At 32.6% G+C, this 12,372-nt stretch overlaps 1 protein-coding gene across 1 annotated transcript in view; it reads right to left on the reverse strand.

The window, feature by feature from the left end:
- Nucleotides 1-8,048: 8,048 nt before the first annotated feature.
- The window catches only part of snx7 (sorting nexin 7), a 35,523-nt gene continuing 31,199 nt past the window's right edge, over nt 8,049-12,372 (reverse strand). The window contains exons 8-9 of the mRNA XM_042752216.1: nt 12,199-12,300; nt 8,049-8,195 (exon numbers count right to left, since the gene is read on the reverse strand). Coding sequence (XP_042608150.1) covers nt 8,049-8,195; nt 12,199-12,300 — 249 coding nt within the window. The remainder of the gene's footprint in view (nt 8,196-12,198; nt 12,301-12,372) is intronic.

Consider the following 12,372-nt stretch of genomic DNA (forward strand, 5'->3'; position numbering starts at 1 on the left):
ATTTGTTAAAAAAAAGGGGGGGGGGGGGTGCCTACATTGTTTGCAATGTATGCTTTGATTCACTAAAAAGAACCTGTTCATAAGAGTCATTTGTGTGTGAATCGAGCTACATTGTATGCATTTGATTCATTAAAAAGAACCTGTTCATAAGAGTCATTTGTGTGTGAATTGGGCTACATTGGTTGCATTGTATGCTTTTGATTCACTAAAAATAACCTGTTCATAATATTCATTTGTGTGTGAATCGAGCTACACTGGATGCACTTTGTTTTTGTATCACTAAAAAGAACTAGTTAATATAAGTAATTTGATTGTGAATCAAGCTATACTTGTTGTGCTGTATGCATTTCATTCACTAAAAATAACCTGTTGCAAGAGTCATTTGTTTGTGATTGTATTATGTTTTTAATTTACAGAAAGAACCGGTTTGAAGACACCAGAATTAACCCTTAAGTACACCTTATATTTTGCATTTAATCAACTCCTCTAATAAATAAAGTAATAATTTTATGGCACAGAGTTTTTTTAAAGAGCTCTTTAATGTTTCATTTGAACAAGCTGTGATGGTAACCCAGTTTAGCATCCAACATACCAAACTGTTAAAACACACACCACAAGACTTCTTTCAATCATCTTTTCAATAATTTTCTTTACAGCTATTCCAAGAATACAGAGATAAGTCACTTGAATTTAATTTTGATATTTATATGCATAAAGTTTTAGTTTTGGTTGCAATTTATTACTTTCTGAAATTAGTGCACCGCATTCAAAATCATATGGAAGTATCTAAAACAATACACTCGATTCACATTCAAAGGCAACAGGTAAATTCTTTTGATTTATGCACTACAATAACATGTAAACAACTCTGGAATGTCAGCATCATCTTCAATATATGATTTTTGCATAAAGATGGAGCTTCAGTAACCTGAATGGAATAGCACAATGATAAATTCAGTCCAATGCAAGAAATGCAATAAATGCATAGTTCATTTATTTTTTTTTTTTTTATTTTTGAATTGTTTTTGTGGTTTTTGCAGTTATGATGATATGTATAAGGGGTTTGCATTGTTTTGATTGATGTCAGGACATATGAATCGCAAACATCATGTGGATAAAATCCTCAGTAGAAAGGTCAGATGATGCAATAAAGCCATAATGTGTGCATCTTCATTTTCCAGGAATTGCATTACTTTTTTTTTTTTTTCATCTCGTGTGTAGTATTTATATAAACAGAAATGGAAAATAGTTCTCAGTATAAAAGATTTGGCAATATCATATTTCCCCAATATCAAAAGAATTCAAACATGGGCCAAGCGTACTGATGAATGCTGGGAGTTTGTGAATGCTGGGAGATGTTTGTTCAGGGTGACTGTCCCTCTCTTTGGTGCCTTAGTCTCTAATTATGAATCTTATTGGCTTCTGCAGGAATAAAAGCGTCTTTGGTGGACCCGTTCAGATAAAAGCACCATGAGAGATTAGGAAAAGTCAACATTTCCATTTCCTTCAGCGTCTGTCCTTTGAGAATGCAAGAACGACTCCCATACAGCCAAACACTGCAAGAGAACATATACACAAGCAATGTAATAAATAAAATGCATGTAATAAATAATTTAAATAAAAATAATACATTTAAATTATATAATTCTAAATATATAAATTATACTATATATATATATATTTACATTTATGCATTTAGCAGACACTTTTATCCAAAGCGACTTACAGTGCATTTAGGCTAACATTTTTTACCTAACATGTGTTCCCTGGGAAACGAACCCACAACCTTTTGCGCTGCTAACGCAATGGTCTACCACTATATATATATATATATATATATATATATATTTTAAAATACATAATAATAATCTAAATTGTAATAGTTTATGTATAAAATATAAAAAAGATATACTAATAATATATAATATATATAAGTATTACAATTATTAATATAATATAAGTATTACAAATTAATCAGAACAGATGCCAATATTAAATAACACATCAACAACCAATAATGAAAATATCAATATGCCAGTATAATAAGTAAATGAGTATACGAGTATATATAAATGTTTGAGTAAATAGATTATAAATGTATTAAAATATATTAATATACAAATATTATAAATAATTATACTAAATAATATTAAACATAAATAGTATAATTATTAATATATAAATTATACAATATTAATTATAATAAATTATTATATTAATTTATATAATTATATATACTGTGTGTGTATAAATGTGTGAATAAATATTATAAATATTAAAATATCAATATACAAATTATAAATAATAATACATTAATATTAAGCATAAATAGTATAATTATCAATATATATATTATACAATATTATATTATTATATTATAAAACTGATTATATTAGTTGTTTATATATAATAAAATATGTTTATATATTAATATATTAAATTATTATAATAATAAAGTTGTAAAAATCATCACTAGATTTTTATTTTATTAAATGTATTTTCCCAAGCAAATGTGAGTGCCACACTATCCATATACACCCACAATACATTACATTACATTTACATTCATTCTCACATCAGTGAAAACTCTTGACTGCAGTGAAATATGTAGACATTTAAACCGCGTTAAGTGTGAGGCCTGACAAGTGGCTGCCATTTGGTTTCCAATTTCATTCACAAGCTGCGGTCACTCCTCATCCCGAGTGCCATTTAGGTGTCAAGATTCTAAGATTTTGATGAGTTTAGTTTGGTGGGTGACAACTTTTTAGTAACTTGATAGGTGTCTTAAGTGGTCAACACCCTCGGCCCAAACCGCTCTGATGCCGCTCGCGAGCGTGTTTCAAAGCAGAACCTCTGGAGGAGTGTTGGCTGCGGCTGAACGACTGTCAAAAGCAGTTAGTCAATGCACTCCATCACCACAGGATTCAGACGTGACGTGACCTCTGTAAACCACTTTGGACAGGCTGTGTGTGAGGCCGCTGGACCACAGTCGCCCTCCAAATCACACTAGGACACGGCTATATTTGTCTCAGTTCCAAACAGTGGAGTTTAGGGAAACGGTCGACATCTGTGTCACTCAAGTTCAAGATATTGATTAAGCTGCAGCAGCTGCTCAGGACTTTAGTGTGCCATTCACTTTCATTCATATAAATGCAGGATTGGAATGAAAGCATATGCAAAGAATGAGCATATTTTGCCTGCTAAAGTTAGATGAAATCCAAACTGTGAATTGTTGATTGTAAATAATAGTGATTTCACTATGGTTTAGGGGTAGTAAGCATGACGCATCGCTGAACTGCTTTAGACCACAATCAACATTCAATAAACATTCATAAATTTAAATAATATTGATTATAAAACTAGCATAATTATGAAAGGAGAAAAAAATATTATACTTATAATAATATATAAATATTGTAATGAAATTATAATTAATAAAAGAACATTCAGTGAGTAACAAATCAACATTTCATTAAAATATTTTATATAAATATAAATTATAAATAAATCAAATAATACAAAATATAACGAGTATAATTATGAAACTATAAATTATTTAATATTCTAATTCTAATATATCATTATATTGTTACAAAATTAATTGTAATTAATAAACACTAATGCTCAATTTATATTATTAGCACAATTAGAAAAATAAAGATAACTTATTTATATTATACATATTAAATAGTAAATATAGTAGATATTAAATATAATTAAGAAATAAAGTGATTATTATATCAATATTATAATTAACAAGACATCCAATAATTAAAATCTATTAATATATAATCGTCATAAATTATTTAAATTACAAATATATATATATTATGATTAGTATAATTAAGAAATATTATATTAATGCACAAATATTATAATTAAGTTAGAATTAAAAACAGACATCAATGTTCAATAAATAAACAAAAACAGAAAAAGTCATACAAGTCCGGAATGACATGAGGGTGAGTAATTGACAGAATTTAATATTATAATTCTAATCTAATTACATTACAAAATTCATTGTAATTAATAACAGACCCTAATGTTCAATAAATAATGTAAATATTTTATAATTAGTATAATTAAGAAAATATAACATTTATATTAATATACATATGAAATAGTAAATATTCGATAAATATAATACATATAAAGTGAGTATTAAATAAGTATAATGATTAAATTATAATTAACAAGACATCAACATTCAATAATTAAAATATTCATATAGAAATATTATGAATAAATTAAATATAAATATATTATAATTACTACTTTTTTTTTTTTACTATTATATTAATGTACAAATATGATATTTAAATTAGAATTAAAACAGACACCAATGTTCAATAAATAAACAAACAAAAACTAAAGTGTCAAAGGATTGGAATAACATTAGGCAAATGACAGAATAACATTTTTGGGGTAAAATCCCCTTTTAAAGTACATCGATAGACCCTCCTAGCATAACTTGATCAACCGAGCACACGGAAAATGAAAACGAATCCGTCTTATTCAAAGGAGGAAAATGCATTATTCTCATCTCAGTGGAGAATGAATTGTCTGCAGAAAAGAAAAATTGAAAAAACTTCACGCTGAGAAAACTGTAAATGTGGAAATGCAAGGGAAAAAAAAGAACAGAACAAAGAAAAGCTGAACACAACTAACTTTCAAGAACATGTTCTTCAAGCCTCAGAATCAACAACAAAAGCTGCATTTGCACATGAGGACACAATAAAACTATAATAAAGCAGAAAGGCACAATACAAACCCACGTGACCATTCCAGATCACTGACTGGCTGAGAAACACAAGGCTTGAACACCGTCAGTACCTATTTCTAGTCTAGAGAGTCTAAAGGCTTGGTTTGCAACACGTCCCTCTCTGACAAACACTTCCTGATAGACTGAGTCTCTGTAATGGCTCTTGTGTTACCAGAAGGATCACCAGCTCTGACGCCAGTCCAACCGCTCTCAGCCAAATGTCGCGCTAATCAGGCAGTGACGCATGAATAATAACAATCATCAACACAGACACACCTGAGACGTAACTGTGCAGATCAGACAGCAAAAAACATCGTTTCAGCTGCAGGAGGAGAGAGATGCGGTCGAAGGGCTTGAGATGTGAATTTTTCAACATCAGTTGCATCAGCTGCTGGTAACAAGAGGAATGAAGGCACTGTGCTGGCTGAATTATGTCTAATGTTTAATGACAGCTTCCTCATCTTTGCTATCGTTGCGGCTACAGCCTTGTTGCTATGGCATCTCCATGGCAATTCTCTGAAGTTGCCATGTTGCGGTACATGGCTGCAGTGTTTTTTTTTTTTTTATTAAGCGGCATGCAAATGTTGAACATCCACCCACACCACTATGCAGGGTTACACTGCTCCTTATATTAGAGTTTGCATTGTTACAGCTTAATGATGTGTACAGGGAGGTGAAATGCAGGTCGAATGCAAATGTCTTTATGTTAAAAAGCAAGATGTGAAAGTGAATAATTATTCATATTATACAGTAGTGCACTGTGTTGTTCAGACCTGGAAGCTGATAATAATTCACTATAATTTAATATAAGAATTATATTAAATAAATACAAATAGAAAATACATTCTAATATAAAAATAAAATACTGTATAATAATAATAAAAACATAACTATAAATTATAATGCAAATTTGTAATAATAATTACATACATAATAATTACCTGCAAATTCCGATAACTATTTGAAAGTTTTAGGTGAACTATCCCTTTAAAGTAACCTGTTTGACTCTTCCAGCTCAAAAATGAAAATGAAGGGGTCACAATCTGAGGTGGAAAATGCATTTTTTTCATCACACTGGAGGATGACTTGTCAACAGTTTTCCCATTTATCGAGAGAAAATTACTAAGAAAGAAAAGTTGAAGATTAGCATTACAGTAGTCTAATTATTATTACACAGTAGTGCACTATTTAGTCCTGGAAAAACACACTGAAGTCACAGAGCAATTCTAAAGTAACTCCAACCAATTTATTATCCCTTTAAAATTGTCAAATATTGTGTTGTCTTATTTTTTTATAGAGTATTTGTTTATATAATGTATCTCTAAATTTTGTAAGTTTAAAAAGGAACAGCATTTGACTTCCAGAAAGTGTAAGGAACCCAAAAATACATGACCATCTTCCACACCTGTGTTTGACCAGATTTTCAAGCCTGGATCTTCTCATATTAACAGATATCCCCACAGACCAATGCTGGTGAAGTTCTCTTAAACAAACACATTTTCTTCTTCCTCCACCTACTCTGTTTTTTTTTTTTTTTTCTCTCACACCTTATTCTCTTTTAGGTCAGTGTTTGATGCTGTCAGGCTCTTCCTTCCACATTAAATAAAAATGCCTCTTTGCCTGGAGGTTACATAAAAACACACGTGTGAGGCACAGGCTGTCTGCAGGGCCCTGTGAACATGCAGTATTTATTTTAGTTTTCAGTTTAGTTTGTCCATTTTAATGATACCTCAATAGCTTTATTTCGCAAATTTCAGCACCCGATGGCACATTTTATCAGAAACTTCCCCAATGCTCATCAAAGTTAAAGGTTTAAGTTTTATTTGTCAAACACACAACAAACCATGCTGCAGTATTTGTGCATAGTAAAAAAACAAATGTGGCGCTGCTGCTGAATTTAACAGTACATTTTCATTACCATTATTCTGATATCTCAAAGGCATTTATAATTCAGCAGCATAGACTGGATTCACTAGAACCACTTGTTTATGGATTAACCATAATTTAGGCAATTTATGGCATTGAATTTTTTTTAAATGTATTGAAGTTTTATTTGAGGCCATTTGGATCATGTACACTGAAAAATAAGATCATTGTAGAAGCAATTTTCATTCAGAAACGGAAAATTATATGGTTTTGACAATTACTTCAGAAATGTTGAAGTAGAAAAATATGCTTATAAAACATACTCCAATAATCTCATTTAATAATTTTTTTTTTAGTGTAAACAAGACAATTTCATATGTAGCGTCTCTGACTTTTCAAACATAAAGTGGCAGCATCAGCTGCAGTAAGCACTTCGATTTATTATTCTATATTATATCTGCTCCAAAACGTCACATACAAAACAAAAAAGCCTGGAAAAATAAATTTACTAAATCAGACTTGAAATTACTAAAACTTCCCTGTAATTGTATTTAGCTTTTGTTCATATTATAGTGAATGCAATTAGTTTTTCTTCTTTTACAAACTGCTATTTTAACAGAGTTTCACTGCTAGTTTTTGTCAGTTTCTGTCTGAAGTCAAAACTACTTTGAAACTGCAGCTTGCCAAACTATTCATTTAAAGTCACTTTCCCAACACCGGTGTGAGTGACAGTTCTTGTACAGCACAGTATATTTTTTAGTCTGTTTGCATCTGAAATTTTCCATCGGTTGTCTCCTCAACCTCTCTAGAGACCAAACAGAGAGTTTGTCATATTCGTTATTGCTATAAACTCATTCATCAGTTTCTGTCCAACAACAGGTTGTTCTCTAGGGCCTCTGAGGGCACAGCAGGTAACCAATATCACAACATCTCTAAAACTTTGAAAGTTTAACACTTCTTCCTTTTGCTTCTCATTTAACTTTGTGCTATTGTAAAACACCTTCAACTCTGAGGTCGTAATTTGCAGTTTAAGACTGAAAAGCAAAGCAAGAGAGCTTTAAAAAAGATAAATTAAGGCTTATACGCATCCAATCTAGTGAGCAATGTCAACATTTATAGACTTGGAGTGCAATTACTTGTCAGCAGGGATACAAATGAGATACTACCACCCTCTGCTGGCACATGTCCAGGGCGGCTGTGCAAATGAATGCAGGCAGATGGCCACATGTATCCCTCTAAAATCTGTTGGCGGTTTGTCCACGTCTTCAACGGGAATCATTTTTTACCACCTCATACTGTGCGAATGTTTATCTCTCAAATACATCACTATTTTAAAGCTTGATCAAATTTAGAGCAGTAACCGATGACCTCAAGCGGCTTATTGCTTTTATAAAATGGCAATTCTTTTCAACTCTTATTATTAATTATCTTTAAACTTTATTTTATTTTCGACGAAGGCTGATCGTAGGTCAGTTCTCATGTCCTTTTGCCAGCGGGTCCAGTCGCTTTTGAGTGCATTATTTGCCCACTCCAGCCGGTCCTCTGCCTTATCCAGATCATCTCTCATCTGAACACACAAGGATTGGTTAGTTAGCATGGTCCTGTTACCTCTGCTGGTATAGATGTCATAACTAGACCATCAGGGAACTAAACAGCTTCTTTCTCTATTGAAGGCCATTCCCAAGTAGACAAGTATTCAGATAAAGGTTGTTATTTAGTAATATTTTTAAGATGGAAAAATGCGGTCAAGAGTTAGTTTTTCAGAACTTTGTAGTAGAAAGTGAGTCATTCAAATGTTATCATCAACTATGCATTCTGTTAGTTTTGTGAATTGGTATGTTTCATCTGGCCCCAAAGGAATATCGAGAGACTATTGTCAGCGTAACTAGTTTCAGGTTTCTTAATGAAATCTCCCAAGGGTAGCATGTACAGGATGAAAATGAATGGTCCTAGTACTGAGCCTTGCAGTACTACATACTGAACTTGTGTTCAATGACACCTCTTTAGAGATAATGGTCAGATAAGTACAATTTGAAACATGCCAATGCAATTCACCTAATGCCAACATCATTTTCAAGCCTATCCAAAAGATCACTGTGGTCAGTAGTGTCAAATTCAACATAAAGCTCCAGACACACTAAAAGAGAGATTTAACCACAATCGGATGATATAAGCAAGTGAGCTGCCTTACTGTGAGTTGCTTTATGCTGTTCTTTTGAACTTTATATTCTAAGAATCAGGAAAAATTAGAATGGTTTCCACAAAAATATTAAGCAGCAAAACTGTTTTCAACACTGATAATAATAAGAAATGCAATAAAAGGTTGTTGTTATTTAGTCTATTTATTAATTTGTTGAAAATATGTTATTTATTCTATTGAAAGGGCTGCATTTAACATATACTGCTAAGTACTGTACCAATCTAATCGTGTCTGTGGTCTCAACCCTAAATCCGCCTAATTTTATAGGATTTCCTTAAGATAGACTCGTCGACTAATCCTTCAGATGACCTACTGACTAACCAATTTTGAAAATATGTAGTTTTGCGGATCCCTAATCCTGACCTGTGACTCATAGAGATGACAAGTCATGTAGCTCTGAATGGACAAGTTAAAACCACGATGCCACCACCAATATTATCAGAGTAGCTCTTTTGTTATCAGACTGCTGACGAACAGCTATTTTTAGAGCGTTGTAAAAACGTTCATTACGGAGGAGTAGAACTCCTGTAAAATCCTGCCGAGCATGCAGGAATGAATTCGATATGCTGATATCAACTAAATCGGTCACTGTAATTAAGTTAATTTGTTTCTTGGCTCCCTGCAAGTTGTCTCGAAAGTCTAACCAAGTTGTTTAAACTGATGTTAAGCGTATCTGACAGCTTTGATTCTCCTTTCAAACCAGACTATCATAATTGTCAGTTATTCATATTTACTCTGCCCCCAAATTTAGTGTTCTGCCTCTGTTCTGCCTATGCTACTTTTCAAAAGCCTGAGGTCTGTAAGATTTTTTTTTTCCAAGGAAATTATAACTTTCATTCAGCAAAGATGCATTAAATTGATAAAATTAACAGTAAAATAAAACATTATAATGTTAGAAAACACTTATTTTAGACAAACAGTTATTTTTAACTTTCTAATCATCAAAGAATTCTGAAAATAAAATAAAATAAGTTTTCACTGTTTTGAACATTTATAATAATAAATATTTCTTAAGCTGCAAATCAGCATATTATAGTGATTTCTGAAGACCATAACGGCTATTGAAAATTCCATCACCGGAACAAACGGCATTTTAAAATATATTAAAACAGTTATTTTTAAACTTTTTATTTTAGATAGCATTATTATTTCACAATATTAAAATTTTTACAGTTGTGATCCAATAAATGCAATTAAAATGAAAAGTAGATTTTGTAAAGTAGTAAATAGTAGTAAATCCCTCTAATTATTCCAGGGGTGTTAACAACTTTCGGCCATATCCTGTATATTGTGTATCTTTGCACAATGCACAACAGCTTTCCTGTCACTGCGCAGCCTGTGATTGGCTCACAAGGTGGCGGTTAACAACTCTATCATACTCTATTTAGTGCACAAGCTCTCTAGGGGTGAAAGCACATCCAGAAGACACTCAGCAGTATAAGTGTCTAAACATAGAGAGAGATGAACAGTAAACATGCCCAGTGATGTTGGGAATGACATGCCTGTGGGAACGGTGGCATGTCAGATCAGTGGGCCAAGAATGAGAGGAACATTAAAGAAAGACAGAGCGAGCCGTTTATTGACAAGTAAGCTAATGAAGGTCAGAGGTAGCTGTCTGTTAGAGCTCCATCTCATTTCGATTGTAGCGTGTGTTTGTGTGAATCAGATGTAAGGATGTCTTGTGGAACAGCAGTTGTGTTTGGTGAGTGGACGCATTGCTCTAGGGACAAGATGTTGTCTACAGCTGCGTCTCGCTTCTGACAAGCAGGCCAGATCATTAGTTCCGCTGATCTGATGCTGCTGTCACCCAAACACACACATTTATACACAAAGCCAAACAAAGTGACTAAAATCCACTCTTAAAGAAATGAATGAATCTTGAGCCACACATTCAAGATTACTGACACTACTGAAGTAAGTGTTTCATTTATTTAGACCTATTGGAGAGAGTTTTCCATAAATGGGATGATGATCTTCCACTTGTTTATAGTGACCTTTACTGCCCTCTACTGGACAGAAAACACATGGCGGCATCCTACAGTATTTTTCTCATTAATTTAGAGTGAAAGTAAATGTATGACAGGAAATGATGTAGAAAAGAGAGAGCAGCAGGATGGGGAAGTGATGCAGACCAGGTTCGAACCCCATAACTCATGTATGAGAATCCTAGCTCAATTCGACTGGAGTATTTGTGCTAACTGTTAAAAACTCACATAGTCTGCTAGCAAACATAGCAGACAGAAGCGGAAACAATAAGAATTTTATATTGCTTGTCCATGCAAAACTCTCCTATACAGTCCTGGGTGGCTGCCAGGGTGTTGCTATGTGGATACATTTTGAACAAGTCAAAAGAGCCCAATTTTAAGTCTCTATGATATTATAACAAAACAAACTGGTAGTGAAAACTAAAATGAAAACCTAAAACAAAAACTGAATTTTAGCTGAAACTTAAAGCATTTTTTGTAACTCAAATAAACTAACACAACTGGGAAAAAAACTAAAATAAGTAAACTTTAGCAGCCCTAAAATACTAAAATAAGAAAAACTGTAAATAAAAAATGGTGTAAAAAATGAGGTAAACTGAAAAAAAAAAAAAAAAAAAAAAAAATGAATAAGGCTACACATTAACCTTGGCAGTACTACAAATTACGAAAAAATGTATATAAAGGAAAAATGTAGAAAAAAGTAACAATGACACTGTAAACTAAATTAAAAACCAACTGGAAATAGAATAAAAAACATATTCAAGTTAACTCAAGTCTGGCGGCCCTGAAATACTAAAATGACAAATAAATACTGAAAATGCTTAAAATAACAATGATGGGGTAAACTTCCAATCACTCAATCAATAATTAGTTAACATTAATGCATTAACTTTGATAAAATATAATAAATATATATATATATATATATATATATATATATATATATATATATATATATATATATATATAATAAAAAACTATAATAATCTCTCAACACAAAACCCATATATATATATATATACACAAGCCACATGATTTAAGGCTTTATTCATGTCTGACTGTAGCACATAGTGGAGGGACAAGTCTGAAAAAGGTCACATGCACCACACCGACTACTATACTAACATGCTCGGCAGAGTGAAATATTAGGCAGCGTTTTAGGAAGCGTAGATGATGACATCACACGCCACAGCATTCAAACGTAAAGCCACATGCTGGCCTAAACTGAGCAAAAATGTGTGAAACAAAGACAAGGCTTCAACACGCCCTCATATCAAGGTGTGGTCGCCTCAGAAAAGCCATGTACCATGTCAAATCAACCCTTGAGTAAATAAAGCCAGAAGAAGCTAGTCAGGCCAAGCCCAAGCGCTAAGGGGGAATGTTACCTCCTTAATCTCGCCCTTAAGTTTCTGCTGTTTCTGCTGTTTGACCTCCTCAGGGGATCGTCCCACCAAGCTGTCCCATGCTAAACTCAGCACCTTAGATTCTTCAATGGACACATGAGCAGTTAACACATAAATATGAACATGTCTGGACTGGAAGTCACAAAACCTGTTTAC

The sequence above is a fragment of the Cyprinus carpio genome, chromosome B24 (assembly GCF_018340385.1).
Source record: "Cyprinus carpio isolate SPL01 chromosome B24, ASM1834038v1, whole genome shotgun sequence".
In the NCBI taxonomy this organism is placed as follows: domain Eukaryota; kingdom Metazoa; phylum Chordata; class Actinopteri; order Cypriniformes; family Cyprinidae; genus Cyprinus; species Cyprinus carpio.